The sequence below is a fragment of the Henckelia pumila genome, chromosome 3 (assembly GCF_033568475.1).
Source record: "Henckelia pumila isolate YLH828 chromosome 3, ASM3356847v2, whole genome shotgun sequence".
NCBI lineage: Eukaryota > Viridiplantae > Streptophyta > Magnoliopsida > Lamiales > Gesneriaceae > Henckelia > Henckelia pumila.
In genome coordinates this window covers 182,817,635-182,836,405 of record NC_133122.1, presented here as the reverse complement: position 1 = coordinate 182,836,405, position 18,771 = coordinate 182,817,635, and the positions used below count along the sequence as shown (strand labels likewise).

The window sequence follows — 18,771 nt, the reverse complement described above, 5'->3', positions numbered from 1 at the left end:
CCCTTGCTTAGACTTTCTCTCTCTCTCTCTCTCCACCATCATGGTTGCTGATCGGTTGCTTAGAAAAAGAAAAATAGGAGACTCGGATCTCGAGAAAGAGCAGGGGCGGATCCTGGACTTGATGTTCATGGTTCCACGTTTGCATACAAAACGATGAAAATAATTATTATATATTTGTATAACTTTCAATAACTCATATATAATTTTTAAAAAATAAATATATATATTATCTAAAATTAATATTATTTTTTTCCTAAAAGAGTAAAGCCAAATATTCTTTAAAAGATATTATCGATTAATATCAAAATTTATCCTTGCGCATATCAGAGTTTGTTGTTTTTTTATTTTTATAATTGTTTTTTTATTTATAACCAATAAAAACATGCTAAGCGAAAATCACGATCTCAATTTGCAGAGATGTTTCATTCTATATATTAGCTAGCAAAATAATAACAATAAAAAAGTAATATGTAATCATTTATTCAATGAATTAATCATTTATTGTATTTTTATTTTTATTTTTCAGGCACAAGTAGAAATGATTTTGTTTTTTGTTCAAGTCGATGAGTAAGTTTTCGAATTAGAAAAAACTATCGCAACTTGCAAACAATTTAATAAGATTCAAAATTAAGACGGTATAAGGAAATAAAACACATCATAGAACAAAACAAAAACATAACGAAATATATTAAAGAAGTTACGAAACCAGATAAAAAAAAACCCAAATTTTGATTTTAAGAAAAATCGAAAATTTACTAAAGTTGGTTTAAAAACAATGAGATTATCAACTACCAAAAATGCCAAAAATCTCAAACTTTAAAATCACTTCAAATATGTGAAAAAACAAGCAAGATGTAAGCTAAGTAAAATAAGAAATTTAAGAATTAAATTAAACTTATTTTATTGTTTTAAATAAATAATAGTAACTTTTAACTAACAAAAAATTAAAAAGTTGTAAGATAGTTTAAAATAAAATGTGATAACTTTTCAAATTTTAAGAAATGTCATTATGAAATTGGACATGGCTAAGGCCTATGATAGAGTCCAATGGTATTTTTTTTCTGGATGTCCTCCGGAAGTTTAGTTTCTCTGAGCAGGTTGTGAGGATGGTGAGGGCTTGCATTTCGTTTTGCAAGTTCTCGGTTAATGTCAATGGTACCCCCACTGGTTTCTTTGGTTCTTCGAGGGTCTTGAGACAGGGAGACCCGTTATCTCCCCTCCTCTTCATTCTTGGGGCAGAGTATTTGTCCCTAGTTCTGGATCGGTTGTTCCTCCTGAATGCCGATTTGAGGTAGCAGACTGAGTGTGATTTGCCGATTTCCCATTTGGCCTATGCTGACAATGTCATAATTTTCGCCAATGGGGGATCTCGAGGTATACAGTGCCTCAAAGATTTCTTAGCTCATTACGAGAATTGCTCGGGTCAGCTTGTGAATGTGGCCATGAGTGCCATGATCTTCCCTCCAGGTTCGACCGCTCGTCAACGCTCCTGTTTCCTGCGCATCACCGGGTTTGCAGAGGGACAATTGCCCTTGAGATACCTTGGAGCTCCGCTTTTTTCCGTGGGAACCGCAAGTGCTCTTTGTTTGAGCCTCTTCTGCAATCGGTCCGAAAAAATCTGGAGGGTTGGGAGACTCGCTCCCTGGCTCCTGGGAGTATAATGACCCTGATTAGTAGTGTGCTCCTCTCGATCCCGATATATCTCTATCAAGTGATTCAGCCACCCTTGGCTGTCTTGGAGAAGTTGGAGCTCATTTTTAATGCTTTTCTTTAGGGCTCTAGACCCCTGGAGAAGAAGTGGCATTGGGCCCGCTGGTCTCGCGCCGGCCTCTCGATGAAAGAATGGGGCATGGGCTTTCGCAAGCTCAAAGACATTGTTGACAGATTCTCTATGAAGCTGTGGTTTAGATTCAGGCAGGGTTCCTCTCTTTGGGCAAGATTCCTTTCGAGGAAGTATTGCCGGACTATGAGCCCTATCTACGCTCCATCTCGTGGAGCCATTTCTCCCACTTGGCAGCGCTTGCTTCAGATTAGACCTCGTGCGGAGCCTGGTATCCGGTGGAGGATTGGTCATGGGGAGGTATCTTTTTGGGATGATACCTGGTTGGGTGACGCCCCTCTGTCGAGCAGGTGTGATGTTAGAGGGGACCGGAGAGTGAGAGTTTCTAGCTTCCTGTTGGAGGGAGCCTGGGATTTTGATCTTCTCTGTGCTGTCATTGCCCCCTCGGTGGTGGAGGAGATCGTGGAGATTCCTGTTTTTGTGGATGAGCCGGATGCGGCTATCTGGATCCACAACACCGATGGTTCCTTTTTTATGAGATCTGTGTGGGAGCAGGTCAGATCGAGAGGCTCATCATGTCCTTCTTCTTGTGGCGTTTTTTGAATCGGTGGTTGCCCATGGATATGGTGCTCAAGCAGCGTGGTTTTGCGCTTGTGTCCAAATTTCAGTGTTGTGAGATGCCAAAGACATTTACACACCTTTTTATTGATGGTCCCATTTCCCGTTCTGTGTGGCACTTTTTTGGGGCCATCTTTCGTGTCCGCATCCCCGTCACCGAGGACTTATGTTTGTTTCTCAATGCTTGGAAACGGGACCTCGAGTGGTCTCCTGGGGGTAATGTGAAGGAGTTCATTCCGTTCTTCTTGCTTTGGTTCCTTGGACTGCACGCAAAGATTCTAAGCACCGTCACTTGCCCTATTCTACGGAGACAGTCAGATTTAAGATCTTGTTTTATTTGAGACTTGCTCACTCGACAGCCACTATCAAGCCCCGCCATTGGATTGGGGCTTTGCAGGCTGCCCGGACCATGGGTATTTCTGTTGGCCTTCAACGGACTCATAAGACTGCGATTGTCCGTTGGCAGAGGCCACCACCTGGGTTTTTCAAGCTCAATGTTGATGGGAGCTCGAGATAGACCCCAGGTGAATCTTCTGTGGGTGGGGTTGTTAGAGATTCTTCTGAGCGGGTTTTTCCATTTTTCAGTGAGTTCATCGGTGTGGGGTCCAATGTCCGTGCAGAGCTTTGGGCGATTTGGAGGGGTATCCTTCTCTGTTCCGACCTTAGTAATTTTCCCCTTTAGATTGAGACCGACTCCTAGATAGCCATTCAGATTCTTTGATCTCGAAGATGTAGTTGGGATTTGGACCATATTGTTTCGAGGACGCGTGTTTTGGTGCGAAATAGGTCAGTCATTTCTCGCATATCTATAGGAAAGGGAATTCGGTAGTGGATGCGCTGGCACGGCTTGCTCATGACCATAGGCAGTGTTTCTTATGCTCTAAAATCTAATTAGGTAGTGGATTCGGGTTGGGTCCCTATATTTGTTGGTATCAGAGCTGCATGCAAGAGATTTTGGGATATATTACTGAGACTTTGGGTTATCCTTGTAAGACCAGTGAGACCTAAGCGGATGATGATTTGGCATTGGATGCTAGGAGATTTTCGTCATCATCGAAATGATTTAAGTTTATCATTGCCGAGATTGGCAATAAAGAAATTTATTATGCAGAATGCAACACTGATGAGAACACCGGTAGTAGCATATCGGTAGATAGGCTGACTACTATGATAAGTTCATCATTGATGCATAGTATAGCTGGTCAAAGATCGTCTGGATTCCAGCCAGAGAATACTATAAGAGAAGATCAAGTATTTCACTTCAAATGCATCTGAGGACTTATTGGAACACATGGTGTGTGATAACCCATGTGGCTTCAGTCCGAAGAGATTCTCCACCCGTAGTTGGAGAGATCATCGTAAAGAACTTCGCCGGGGAATGCCTCGAGTGGCTAAGGCATGACTGGTTGTGAGCGTAAGGTCATTAAATTCATACAGAACATGACCCTGCCTGTATGCTTGTATAGATGTTTTCCGTAGGAACACGGGTAACTTCATGTTCAAAAGCATGTGATGAATGCAAGAAGAACTCTGATGCTAGATCGTGAGCAAAGAAAGTCGGCTGACATGCACTGATGCAGAACATAGCTGATTAGCAAGCACGTACCATTTCTCAGGAAGTATTTGCAGGAGGAAATATATCAAGATTTGGACAGGAGTACGCTAGCATTGATGCATGTGTCGATTAGAAGCTTCATGCTTAAAGATATCAAGACGAGTACAATGATACTGTGTATTGTTGTAAACAATATTTTAGTTAAAACTGTTGTATCATTTCAAGTTATTGATTGTACATTTTCATTTTTATTTTGAATACTGTATGTATTACATGGGATTGTAATTAAAAAAATTGTACATAACTTGAAAACTGTGATTCATGTATATTTTATCCAACGTTTTGTGGATAATTGCAGTATTTTTGCTAAATTTTAACATGGTTCTAGTTGATTAATGTTCAACTGTTGTACTCATGGGTTTTGAGTAGGTCGACTGTAATTTCTCGGCTTGTGGTTAGTTTAGGAGTTTTCCTAAGATGGCCTAGTTAGTCAGTATACTAAGTAGTGTCAGAGATGAGGTAATTATTCAGTAGACATGAGTTTTGTTCTGGGTTGTTTCCTTAAAACAGTAGTCTGTCTGACCTCGTAGGTTGAGACTTTGTGATGATGGGTTTCATCAAGATACCAGGTCGATTAATTCTGAGAGTTGTGGACTATGACCATGATTAGACGTGAAGAGGCGCGACCATATGCCGGTGTGCCCGAAAGCCTTTGCGCTTCGGGAGGTGGCGGTGGGAAGGCTACTCAATCTAGGGATCTGATAATAGTCACGACGAGGTATGACCTTGGTGTGGATAGATACCCAGTTTGGTATCGATGGGTTTTAGATATCGCCTGGATGTGCAAGAGATATTAGTTTGCGTTTCTGCCGTGAGAACCAGTTTTGGAGGGATTTTCTTGACGAGTGTGTACTCTGAGCAGATATGTTTTGACCTGTGGGATATTGCTAGACACGTAGATCTAGTAGGTAGATGGATGTCTACCAGTGACAATTGGAAATCTTTGTGCTAAGATTTAGCCAAAGTATTGGATTGTAATCGGCCTTGGGGTGAAAATTGCTCTCTGATGACGGATTTCATCAGTAGTACATTATATCAGGTGCTGAGGACTCTATTGGACTATTTGGTAGCACTTAGTCGTATAGCGCCCAAATTAACCCAACTCAGATTAACTAAATAAACATGTAGTAGCGAGAGTATAAATCATTTCCAAGAGAAAAGCGAAATTTATTTGTGTTCTTAAAAATACTAAAAATAAATAAATGGGGGTTTTGAGTTTTGAAATTAACTATTAAAACTTTAAAGCAATTTAAAATAAATTTTATCACTAGCATGCAATATTAAAAATATGATAAATCAATAAATTAACAAGCCTTGATATCGGTCGACTACGCCCTTGAAGTTATTCACTCGATCATCGATTCTCTAAAAATAATTAATTCTCATTGAATATTCATCATTGAAATTTAATTCCTATCCCACCTTATTTTTAGTTAATTAGACACAAGCGTTCAAAATTAACCCTTACCAATGAATTAACCCAAATACAAGCGATTAAGGTTTAAACCCAAGGTAGCATTCAAACTAGTGAAATCGATGAATCTAGACAACTCATACACAAGCGGATGTATTTAATCTAGTCAGTCGTTCCTATGAAATAATAAATTCACAAGCAGAAATTATTAATCATAGTTTCTTCACAAATTAGAGCGATCAAACAATTACGGATTTGATATCTAATTTAGCTATAGATTGTATGAAAAATCATTAGTTGATCAAGCCAATAATTAAACATACAAGCATAACAGTTAATTCCAAACAACTCTTGATACTCAATAAAATCAAACAATAAAAATCAAAATCTCACGAGATAAATAAACTTTAAGGATTCGTCTTCCTCAACCAAGTATTAAAACTTAGAAAAATTCAAGAAAGAAATTAAATCTAAGAACAAAGAAGATAAAACCTAGCAGCCAAGAGTTTCTTCCATGTTCAAGCCTCCTAGCCGCCTCTCTATCTCTGCGTGCGATCCCCTCATTTGATGGTTTATCTTCTATTTATATGGCTTGAAAAACCTACGAAATAAAACCCAAAAAGTCAAGGATTTTAATTTCCGAAAATTCCTATTTCTGAGTCTGTGCGATGCCTCGCTCGAGCGGACAAAATTTGACACTCGAGCGAGCAACATTTTGTCCAAAAATAATATTTTTCTAGCCCAGATCTCGCTTGATCGGTAGAAAGTAACCGATCGAGCGAGCAACATTTTGTCCAGCGCGCGGAAAATTTAAAACATTCATATCTAGAGTTCTAGCCATAGGATCGAGCCAAAATTTGGACAGAAGCTTCAAAACATCTTGAAATTTATTTTGAACGGTGAGGATCGGATTTAGATATCTCTAGCATCAAAAGTAATTTTTTGACCATTGCTGCTCCGTAATTCATTCTTACGGCTCTTCTCTTGCTCAAATTCTTCATTTTCCTATATCAAATCATAAACTAATGATTAGGAACTATAAAATCAATTTAATCACTCCAAAAACACCTAATCATCACAATTTAACTCAAATACATAGTAAAATATGGACATATCAAACTCCCCCATACTTAACCTTTGCTCGCCCTCGAGCAAGTCATGCAAAAACAATATGCAATATAATAAAAACAAAAGCAAGAATGAATCATGAATATCATAGCCTCAGAGAAGTTCCAACTTACAAAAAAAAGCTTATGAATACTCTTGAATTTCCACAATACACCTCCAGTCAAGTGTATACGTGCGTGTGTGTCATGTTATTCCAGCTACATGTAGCTTCAAAAGATAGTTTTAAGACTGTTCTTCGACCTATGACACTTAGTGTGAGTATCACCATCAAGAGCCCCTTCCTCCCAACAATCCTTAAACACAATACAACTCTCTTGAGATATAATTACGCACCTTCGGATTTTGCACCCGAAATTTTTAAAGCCCCAATAATTACCCGCAAATTAGCTATAACTAAGATATGATTCGAATTTCAATCCCCTCATCTATAGCCCGGATGAAGCTAAAATCCCATTGAACCTGCAAACTTAGCCATGAAAGAGCGATTAGAATTTCAATCACTTTCCAAGTCTGAATGGAATTTTTATTTTAAAATTTTTCAAAATCTTAACCTCATTTTATCCGCAAACTTAGTCAAGAACAATATGATTAGGATTTCAACCTCTTGCTCATAACCCGTATGTAGTTAATTTCATTTTCACAAAATTTTCATAAATTTTTTTTAACAAGTGCGCCCAAGATCGTATATGTCATGTCAAAAACATCATTAGGATTCAAAAACACTATCAGGCTCCACAAACACCTATTGTCGTGCAATGGTCCAACAGACATCAACATCATCTAATATATCGCTACACTTCACTAGTTAAACATGTGTACTTAAAATATTCAGTAATCAACCTATGGTTTCTCATGTCCAATCAAGAGATGAAATTTTCACAAAAATTTCATCTTTCCAACTTCATCATCATAGGCTAACAATCTTCATCCTACTTATGCAACACCAAACAAACACTAAAAAAATTGACAATTGATATGCAAATGAACCTTATGCATATAACTCAACAATACGAATGCAAAACAAAACTCCAAACAATGAATGTAACCCCCCCACAACACACACACTTATCTAAAGCATTGCCATCAATGCTCTAAAAACATAAACACAAACATGAAGACAAAGACACAATAAACAAAAATAAACACTAAATGCAAATACAAAACAAAACTCCCCTGGTTCATGCGTCTGCTTGCTCATCCTCTTCTACTGCTGGTGGAATCACAGGAGTGGCAAATTGAAATTGAAAAGGCGGGGGTATGGGGATTAGAAAAAGATAAAAAAATAAACATAAAAATAAAAATAATGAAAAAAAAACACTGGGTTGCCTCCCAGTCAGCGCCTGATTTTCAGTCTTCAGCTTGACCCTCAGAAGCTCTCCTCAAAGAGCGGCTGACGCCCAAAATAAGTGTCATATGACACCACAAATGGGTCTTTGTTCCATGTGCCCTCAAGCTTGGCTAGATGTATATAATTTAAGCTTGTCACCTCAACAACACTCCATAGTAGCTGGTAAACATGGGAAGAGAACATCTGTAGTACCTGGAATCCAATCCACTAAATCGCATTCATTAATTTAATAAATATTAGGATTTATTATCTTTTAGTTTAATTTATTTAAATTATTTATGTGAGTTATGTTTTAATTGTTTAAGTTTATTTATCCAAATGATTTTTATCGTGCAGCTTATTTGTTTTAAGTATTTTAAAGGTTTAAGCTTTTTTATTTAAATTATTTTAATTGCTTAGTTTATTCATTTAAATGATTTTAAATGTTTAGCTTAATTATTTTTAAGTCGTTATCTGCCTAAATCATTTTAAAGGTTTTTATGCCGTTAGTGTAATTATTTAAATGGCTTTTAATCGCTCTATCTTTTAGGTAAATATTTCACTTATTGTTGTGACATCAAAATATTTAAAGTGTTAATTTTAATTGATTGATGCGACTGCTTAATGTTCCTTTAAAGTTATGAATGCTCAGTTATTTCAAGAATGTTTATGATAAAGTTTTAAGTTCAGGGTTCTCCGGTTCCGACCTCGGCAGTGACGGATTATGGCGGTTATTCCCAGACTGTATTTCTAAAAATGTTAAGTGTGAGTTTGGAGGAAAAATGATGAAGTTTGGATTTTTAGAATTTTCGGGTAACAAGAATCGCATTTATCGCATTCTTGAGTTTATTTTAAAAATTCTTTGAAAAACAGTATTTTAGACCCGGAATACTAAATTCCAACTTTGATTATTTTGTTAGAGATTTTAAATGTAGGAGAGTGTTAGTGCTAGCTTTTATTTTGAAAAGAAAAGAGAAAGTTGCTTTTTTTGAGATAGCTCTTTTTCTAGTCAAAGTTACCCATTGACTCACACACATTCACACTACTTTATACACACAATACACACAAAATAAAACACTCTACTAATATTTTACAAACCCTATCCCCTTTCTTTTGATGAAGAGCCGCCCCCTCCATTATCTTTTCTCCCATTTCCCTCCAAGCATTTCGGCCTCTCCTCCCTCAAGCCTTAGCTGCCGCCGCCGCCCTCCACCGCCGATGACGTCGCCGGAGGACCTCCATAGGAGTAGTAGCTTGGTGTTTGAGCAAAAGTCCAGCCCCTCTCCTCTTTGCATTTCGAAATTTTGTGGGTATTAAAGGTTGAAGGCAAGTGTAGACTTTTCTTGGGCTTTCAATCAAGCTATTATGTATTTGCTCCTAGCTTCTTTTTAAATTTCGAAATGACTATGATTTTTAGCATGTATGACTTGATACATTTCTGGAATTTTAGATTTTTATGTGGGATTTTCGAATTTATGCATTAGATTGAGTTTTAAGTTGATAAATGGTGAGTTGTGTTGGAAAGCTTAAGTCATTTTGCATGCATGAAGTAAATTTCGAATTTCCAGAAATTGGTGTGCCCTATTTTCGAAAATTTACATGTGTAAGGGATGGAAATGAAGTGTGTTTGAAGCATTTTGATGTATTGCATTGGTCTTGATTGTTTGCTCTTGAGGTTGCCACTTTTTGGTGCAAAATCATGTAAATTTTGATATGTGATGTCGAAGTGAAGAAGTGGGCTGCCCAAGTATTTGATGTAAGTCCTAAGAGATGGTTTTAAGTGTGTTTGATGGATTGGAGTGGTCTTAGAAGCAAGGGTGCCTGATTGGTGAAGGTTTCACAAACTAGTAGGGCATTTGAGGTGTCTAGTTTGGACAGGGCAGTCTGAATTCGGGGCAGGGCAGTTTACTGGTCGAGGTCTGTGTCGATTCTGTTTTGTCCTAAATTTAGTTCATGACGTTGCGGTCGTGTCGGTATAAAATGGGCTTAATTCGGATAAGTATTCAATAAGTTATGAATTTTTGAAGTTTAAGTGTCGGTGCAGAAATTTATAGTCAAAAGTGGGCTGTCCGGGATGGGTTGTTTGGCATTTTGTATAAGAGGTCAAAGGAAGTTGAAACCTGGTCATATGGTAAATTTTAAGAGTTAGGAATGTGTCGGTTCAAGCGGGACGGGTTTTGGTTAAGGCATGAGTGAGAAAAAGGGTTTTTCAGTTTTCTTGCTCGGTCTAAGTTGAAAAGTTAGGACTTTGGCAAAAGAGTAAAGTCTTGAGGGTTAGGGGCAGCCACTCGCTCATCGTTCTCACATGCAATGGAGTCGAGTCTCATTCTTGAAGTTGCACGTTCGGGTGTGTGAGTCTTATTCTTGATGCCAAAGAAAAATTTAAAGAAAGTCTCTTTGAGTCTTGCATGCCAAAGCATAATTGAGTTGAGTCTCACATCTTAAAGGTTGCATGTTCGTGTGCATATGGCATGTTCTTGAGAAAAATAATGTGAAAGGAGGTCTTTTCATGTATGCATGATTAAAAAGGTGTGAGTCGAGTCTTAATGAATGAAAAGGAAAAGAAAGTAAATGTTTTTGAATGAAGTGATTTGTTTGTGACAAAGAGGGGTGTTGTTAGGCCGGGGGATGCCTCGGTCTACTCACCAAGAGGTTACAGAGGTTTAGGTAGGGAGCAAGAGACATCTTGTCTACCCTACCCACAAAGGGGCAATGTGGGATCGGGAGCAATCTCGGTCTCCTTGTCATAGAGGGGCAATGTGGGATCGGGAGCAATCTCGGTCTCCTTGCCACAGAGGGGTTAAGTTCGTCGGGAGAAATCTCGTCGTCTTGCCGGCATAGTGCACTGCAGCCATGATCATGATCGAAACAGAGGGTCACAAATCAAGGAACTGATTTCTAAGAGGAAAAAGAAAAGAGAAGTTTAAAAGTTAAAGTTTAAAGTTTCAGTTTGACTCGTCTTACGTTGATGTCAGTCAGTCATGCATGAGGTTAAGAAAAGTATGAGGTTAAGTAAAGCATGAGGTTTATGTCAAGAAAGTTGAAAGTCTTCTATAGCGTGAGTTCATCAATGCATGTTTCCTATACACTCTAGTTTCATGCATATTTACAGTTAAAGTTCAAAAGTATACTAAGTATCATAGTTTGAGTAAAGCATCATCTATTTTTAAACCTTGATATTCAACTGTTTATGCTTGTTGAGTCTTTAGACTCACTACGCTTGTTTGATTGCAGGTGATGAGTTTTATGTTGAGGCGATGGAGGGGCAGGATCCACTGGGTTGAGGCCACTGGTAGTGCGAAGCCCAATGACCGTCGCTATTGCATGTTTAAGTTTTCCGCATATTTACTCTGTTATGTAATAATGAAGAGTTATTTGAGTACTTACAGTGTTTTTAGCCAGGATGTGTATTCCCTGTGCTACAGTTGATGATTTGTAGTATGCCATCACCTATGCATGTTTATGTTTAACGCACTCTTTTAAATTCCTTAGTTTACTTTATGCTGTAACCGGGAGGTGGTTACTAGGATTGCATGTTTATGTTTAACGCACTTAAGTTTTACGTCAGTTGCTTTTCCTTACTTGAACTGCTGACTGGGTTAAGATGGCTTGTTTGCTTTGCAAACAAGTCATGGCAAAATTTTTATAAATCCGTAATTTCCTTTAAATTAAATAAAGCATAGAGGTTAGGGTCGTTTCAGTTGGTATCAGAGCACGGTCTTGGTTTGGGCTGAGCCTACTGCCGGTTGCCGAAACTCAGGGGATCTCGCCTCAAAGTCTGTAAGTTTTAAGTAATTTTATATGTTAGACGCATTTGAGTTATTACTTTAAATGTTTTGATGTCATCCTTTTTAAAATATTTTCAAATTAGATGTTTAATTTATTTAAATGTGTAGCTCAATGTTTTATTATTTAAAATTTCTTTAGTAGTTAAAGTGTACTATTTGACTGTCTATATTTTTATAGCATGCGAATTCAAGTTAAACGAAGTGGGTGTACCAATATTCCTTCCAATTTTGGACATTACGTGGTTGTTGTTTGAGTTATTCAGTAGTGTTAGCAATTTTGATGAGTTGTAGGAGTTTGTCAGAAATATTTAACTTGCGCATTAAGAGATAGTAATTGTGTATTACTGTTGTAGGTTGTTTTCTTATATTGGATTCAAGTCGGATGCAACTAAGTGCATAGTTTGTTTAGAATTTGATAAGACGTATGTTTTGGCCAGTTAAGTTATTGATTCGAATCTGTGCAAAGACTTGGGATACGCACTTCGTTTTATATTTTTATGGATAGTTTGAGTTTTCTTTTGTTCTTTTGCGGCAATTATGTTTTTGGGGAATAGTGAATCGGTTACTAATGAGTCTTTCGATTATGTGAACTACTATTTCGATCATTAATTCTTTTTCTTCTTTTGTGCTCATATCCATCGCAACATCTACTTTTGAGTATCCAAAATCTCTCTGCACTTCCTTTGTGCATTTATGAAATCGTATGACGTCAGTCAACTTTATATTCTACTACTTTGACATTGGTTGAACTTTTAATAAGACCATGTTCGTATTTCACATTTCTTGAAATTTTCTCCAGTACTAGAACCACACATGTTGATGCGAATAAGCATCACTTTGTATTTTTATTGGTGATCTACTTGCGTTGTGTGGTTGACTCCTGAATATGTCTTTGTACCGTTGTTTCCCTAATTATTGATTTGTGTGGACTACTCTCGATTGAAGTCACACTGTCTACCCTTGATTGTGCTTTGATTGTTTGAGCATGATGCCATTACTCTTGATGAGTTATCACTAGATTTGTTATCTTGTTGGCTCATATTTATTATTCATGGAGCCTCCATTATTATTCATTCATCTCTAGACTTGAATTATGAGTGAGTTGTTTTCACTTATCCAGATTGGTATTCTTCAGCTCGCTTCTTTGTAATGCTTGCATTATTTTGTTTCGTATTAAGCAGCATTACATGTGTATTTATTTCCTTTCATGATCCATCACGGCGAATTAGTTGAGTGGATCACACTTTCGGTTATCATTCCGACTTCTTGAATAGAAAAAATCGACTCGTAACCGCATAGTGAGAGTTTAGACTGTTGGAATTTAGTAATAGTGCTTGATAAAATCCTAAGTTGCAGCTGCGTTACGAGGAATGTTGATTATCAATTATATCAAGTCCTAGCAGGAAGACTGCTAGTTAGTGAATTAATTGAATGTGTTGCTTAAATTTTTGCCAGGATCATTAAGAGTGAACAGACGATTTTTGGTAAACAGATTGGGTGTGATAATAACCTGACTATGATTTAGAACATTGAAGGAAAATAGAGCTGTTCCTAGAATACTTTTGGGTACTTTATATTAGCATTCTAAGATCTTGTGAATGTCAACTGATAAGACTATTGCACCAACCTTGGAGGTAGAAGGATGAATAGAATTTTCAAGTAGTTTTATTTTCTGGATAAGATGTAGATTTATTTCTCGGTGAAGTACTAAGGAAATTGAGAAACCCTTCGAGGTGTCCAGTGGTATGCTAAGTTCTTGAAATTTGAATTCAGGTTGTACATATAAGAATTTGGAGAATTTTGGATTTTCAAACATGCTGTCAAATTGAAATAGAAATTTGAGATATGTCTTCCGGTGATGTATAAGAATTATTTGGTACTTAGGGACCGTCTAACCCAATAAGTGGATTATAATTTGTGGTATGTTTTGTCTTCAAAGATAAATATAGATTTTTTAGTCGTTGCGTCTGGGATAGAAAAGGTGGATAAATCTATTCGGAAATCTTAATCAGAGTTGAACTTTCGGTATAATCAAAGAGGCTAGAGGTGAACGTGTAAATTGATGAATGGATAATTGGGATCTGTTTAGGCATCTATTTGGATTCTATATGTTAACGGCTATTACCATGGGAATTGAACAACAGTGGATTTTAAGGTTATATTACCTTTTCAAGGATTAGATTAGATTTGTTTACAGGAATGGGCCAATCGATCCTAAGATGAGGAGAGTCACTATTTTCCACTTGAAGGTTAACCGAACTAGAGTCGTTGCTTAAGAGAACTTTAATCATTCCTTTAAGCGTTGTGAGTTTGGTAACTAATAAGGGATTGAGCATAGACCAATAGCATTAAGTAAATCATTGCTAACAAGCGGCGTAGACCTGTAGAATTTAAAAATTGGATGTTAAGTTGTTCTTGAAGGTATCGTTTCGTAATATTGTTGATTTGGGAATATAAGGAAATTAGCTTGATTGTCGGTACTTATGCAGTTGTTGAGGAGATAGGTAATTTGTTTTATCTTTTGAGATGGCACGGAGTTGTTAGTGATACCTGACAGGTTTCATGTATCGATATTGGGGAAGTATGGGTAAAATTCATATCATATCCTAAGGTCTAATGAGATAGAATTGTATAGTCCCTAAGCTATCCTATTTAGAAAATTTTAGTGTTTAGTCGCTAAGTATTTTGGGAACTTGAGAATTCCTTAAGAGTTCGAATTGTATATCATGTAAGTTAAGTCTACTTAGTAAATAGACATTATGCATAGCTTCGTTGTTAGAAAGTTTTTAAGTTTGGTAGAAGTCGACATAAATTATTTATGGGATATATGAACTCTATTGCCTGGAATCCTGACGTAGGGATTAAGGTTGACAATGTATGTTGTGTAATAACTTAAAGACCTAAGAATTTGTAAGATGGAGAACTTATCGGTTGCAGTAAGATAACGCTTTTAAGTTTGTAAATTTGTATAGAAAGTAAGTTTGAGGAGTGATAGAATTTTCTTGAGGATAAGACCATTTGGGAACAAGTAAGAAATGTAAATTTTATATTGCAGTAGGAGTTAGTCCAATACTTGATGATATAGATGCCAATAAGCATCATAGTGCACAGAATAAGCTATTAGTGTCAACTCAGGTGAGGGAAGAGTTAGAAAAGTTGATGTTACTTAGTCGTAAGTGTCCAGACCTCGTTAGTATGTCCCGAATTTCGAGGACGAAATTCCATTTAAGGGGGGAAGGAATTGTAGTACCTGGAATCCAATCCACTAAATCGCATTCATTAATTTAATAAATATTAGGATTTATTATCTTTTAGTTTAATTTATTTAAATTATTTATGTGAGTTATGTTTTAATTGTTTAAGTTTATTTATCCAAATGATTTTTATCGTGCAGCTTATTTGTTTTAAGTATTTTAAAGGTTTAAGCTTTCTTATTTAAATTATTTTAATTGCTTAGTTTATTCATTTAAATGATTTTAAATGTTTAGCTTAATTATTTTTAAGTCGTTATCTGCCTAAATCATTTTAAAGGTTTTTATGCCGTTAGTGTAATTATTTAAATGGCTTTTAATCGCTCTATCTTTTAGGTAAATATTTCACTTATTGTTGTGACATCAAAATATTTAAAGTGTTAATTTTAATTGATTGATGCGACTGCTTAATGTTCCTTTAAAGTTATGAATGCTCAGTTATTTCAAGAATGTTTATGATAAAGTTTTAAGTTCAGGGTTCTCCGGTTCCGACCTCGGCAGTGACGGATTATGGCGGTTATTCCCAGACTGTATTTCTAAAAATGTTAAGTGTGAGTTTGGAGGAAAAATGATGAAGTTTGGATTTTTAGAATTTTCGGGTAACAAGAATCGCATTTATCGCATTCTTGAGTTTATTTTAAAAATTCTTTGAAAAACAGTATTTTAGACCCGGAATACTAAATTCCAACTTTGATTATTTTGTTAGAGATTTTAAATGTAGGAGAGTGTTAGTGTTAGCTTTTATTTTGAAAAGAAAAGAGAAAGTTGCTTTTTTTGAGATAGCTCTTTTTCTAGTCAAAGTTACCCATTGACTCACACACATTCACACTACTTTATACACACAATACACACAAAATAAAACACTCTACTAATATTTTACAAACCCTATCCCCTTTCTTTTGATGAAGAGCCGCCCCCTCCATTATCTTTTCTCCCATTTCCCTCCAAGCATTTCGGCCTCTCCTCCCTCAAGCCTTAGCTGCCGCCGCCGCCCTCCACCGCCGATGACGTCGCCGGAGGACCTCCATAGGAGTAGTAGCTTGGTGTTTGAGCAAAAGTCCAGCCCCTCTCCTCTTTGCATTTCGAAATTTTGTGGGTATTAAAGGTTGAAGGCAAGTGTAGACTTTTCTTGGGCTTTCAATCAAGCTATTATGTATTTGCTCCTAGCTTCTTTTTAAATTTCGAAATGACTATGATTTTTAGCATGTATGACTTGATACATTTCTGGAATTTTAGATTTTTATGTGGGATTTTCGAATTTATGCATTAGATTGAGTTTTAAGTTGATAAATGGTGAGTTGTGTTGGAAAGCTTAAGTCATTTTGCATGCATGAAGTAAATTTCGAATTTCCAGAAATTGGTGTGCCCTATTTTCGAAAATTTACATGTGTAAGGGATGGAAATGAAGTGTGTTTGAAGCATTTTGATGTATTGCATTGGTCTTGATTGTTTGCTCTTGAGGTTGCCACTTTTTGGTGCAAAATCATGTAAATTTTGATATGTGATGTCGAAGTGAAGAAGTGGGCTGCCCAAGTATTTGATGTAAGTCCTAAGAGATGGTTTTAAGTGTGTTTGATGGATTGGAGTGGTCTTAGAAGCAAGGGTGCATGATTGGTGAAGGTTTCACAAACTAGTAGGGCATTTGAGGTGTCTAGTTTGGACAGGGCAGTCTGAATTCGGGGCAGGGCAGTTTCCTGGTCGAGGTCTGTGTCGATTCTGTTTTGTCCTAAGTTTAGTTCATGACGTTGCGGTCGTGTCGGTATAAAATGGGCTTAATTCGGATAAGTATTCAATAAGTTATGAATTTTTGAAGTTTAAGTGTCGGTGCAGAAATTTATAGTCAAAAGTGGGCTGTCCGGGATGGGTTGTTTGGCATTTTGTATAAGAGGTCAAAGGAAGTTGAAACCTGGTCATATGGTAAATTTTAAGAGTTAGGAATGTGTCGGTTCAAGCGGGACGGGTTTTGGTTAAGGCATGAGTGAGAAAAAGGGTTTTTCAGTTTTCTTGCTCGGTCTAAGTTGAAAAGTTAGGACTTTGGCAAAAGAGTAAAGTCTTGAGGGTTAGGGGCAGCCACTCGCTCATCGTTCTCACATGCAATGGAGTCGAGTCTCATTCTTGAAGTTGCACGTTCGGGTGTGTGAGTCTTATTCTTGATGCCAAAGAAAAATTTAAAGAAAGTCTCTTTGAGTCTTGCATGCCAAAGCATAATTGAGTTGAGTCTCACATCTTAAAGGTTGCATGTTCGTGTGCATATGGCATGTTCTTGAGAAAAATAATGTGAAAGGAGGTCTTTTCATGTATGCATGATTAAAAAGGTGTGAGTCGAGTCTTAATGAATGAAAAGGAAAAGAAAGTAAATGTTTTTGAATGAAGTGATTTGTTTGTGACAAAGAGGGGTGTTGTTAGGCCGGGGGATGCCTCGGTCTACTCACCAAGAGGTTACAGAGGTTTAGGTAGGGAGCAAGAGACATCTTGTCTACCCTACCCACAAAGGGGCAATGTGGGATCGGGAGCAATCTCGGTCTCCTTGTCATAGAGGGGCAATGTGGGATCGGGAGCAATCTCGGTCTCCTTGCCACAGAGGGGTTAAGTTTGTCGGGAGAAATCTCGTCGTCTTGCCGGCATAGTGCACTGCAGCCATGATCATGATCGAAACAGAGGGTCACAAATCAAGGAACTGATTTCTAAGAGGAAAAAGAAAAGAGAAGTTTAAAAGTTAAAGTTTAAAGTTTCAGTTTGACTCGTCTTACGTTGATGTCAGTCAGTCATGCATGAGGTTAAGAAAAGTATGAGGTTAAGTAAAGCATGAGGTTTATGTCAAGAAAGTTGAAAGTCTTCTATAGCGTGAGTTCATCAATGCATGTTTCCTATACACTCTAGTTTCATGCATATTTACAGTTAAAGTTCAAAAGTATACTAAGTATCATAGTTTGAGTAAAGCATCATCTATTTTTAAACCTTGATATTCAACTGTTTATGCTTGTTGAGTCTTTAGACTCACTATGCTTGTTTGATTGCAGGTGATGAGTTTTATGTTGAGGCGATGGAGGGGCAGGATCCACTGGGTTGAGGCCACTGGTAGTGCGAAGCCCAATGACCGTCGCTATTGCATGTTTAAGTTTTCCGCATATTTACTCTGTTATGTAATAATGAAGAGTTATTTGAGTACTTACAGTGTTTTTAGCCAGGATGTGTATTCCCTGTGCTACAGTTGATGATTTGTAGTATGCCATCACCTATGCATGTTTATGTTTAACGCACTCTTTTAAATTCCTTAGTTTACTTTATGCTGTAATCGGGAGGTGGTTACTAGGATTGCATGTTTATGTTTAACGCACTTAAGTTTTACGTCAGTTGCTTTTCCTTACTTGAACTGCTGACTGGGTTAAGATGGCTTGTTTGCTTTGCAAACAAGTCATGGCAAAATTTTTATAAATCCGTAATTTCCTTTAAATTAAATAAAGCATAGAGGTTAGGGTCGTTTCAACATCTCCGTTGGCTCTCAGAAGCCAAAATCTTTTGAAACTGGTATTGATGGCAGGGAAGGATCTTGGGGATGTGTGTATGATAATACTATCGATGAACTCAAATCGATAGACTCTTGAACTTTGTCATCCTCAAACTTGAGTGGCAACATATTTTCATCATACCCTATTTCTTTCAGAACATCCTCCGACTGAGGTTCAATAAAAAGAGAAGACTCAAAAACCTCTAAATCTTCAGCAGGATTTGATTCGCACTCCCAATCCTGGTTCTCTGAGTCATCATCATTGAACCAAATTGGGTTGGTCACTGCTTGAGTATCTTGCTTCACTTTCTGTTCTTAGTGTTCATGGAGGGTTGATCTCTT

General features: G+C 37.2%; 1 protein-coding gene and 2 long non-coding RNA genes across 3 annotated transcripts; all 3 read left to right on the top strand.

Annotated features, from left to right (window-relative positions):
- Positions 1-1,106: 1,106 nt before the first annotated feature.
- Positions 1,107-1,774, top strand: LOC140890117 (uncharacterized). Its single transcript, XM_073297876.1, has 2 exons — positions 1,107-1,291; positions 1,468-1,774. The coding sequence occupies exons 1-2, from the start codon at positions 1,107-1,109 to the stop codon at positions 1,772-1,774; spliced, it is 492 nt and encodes a 163-aa protein (XP_073153977.1).
- Positions 1,775-8,170: 6,396 nt separating this feature from the next.
- Positions 8,171-11,378, top strand: LOC140892671 (uncharacterized). The gene is made up of 2 exons (XR_012152878.1): positions 8,171-9,208; positions 11,117-11,378. It is a non-coding gene; the product is annotated as an uncharacterized lncRNA (long non-coding RNA).
- A 4,417-nt stretch (positions 11,379-15,795) lies between these two features.
- LOC140893194 (uncharacterized) lies at positions 15,796-18,203 on the top strand. The gene is made up of 2 exons (XR_012153058.1): positions 15,796-16,033; positions 17,942-18,203. It is a non-coding gene; the product is annotated as an uncharacterized lncRNA (long non-coding RNA).
- Positions 18,204-18,771: the final 568 nt, after the last annotated feature.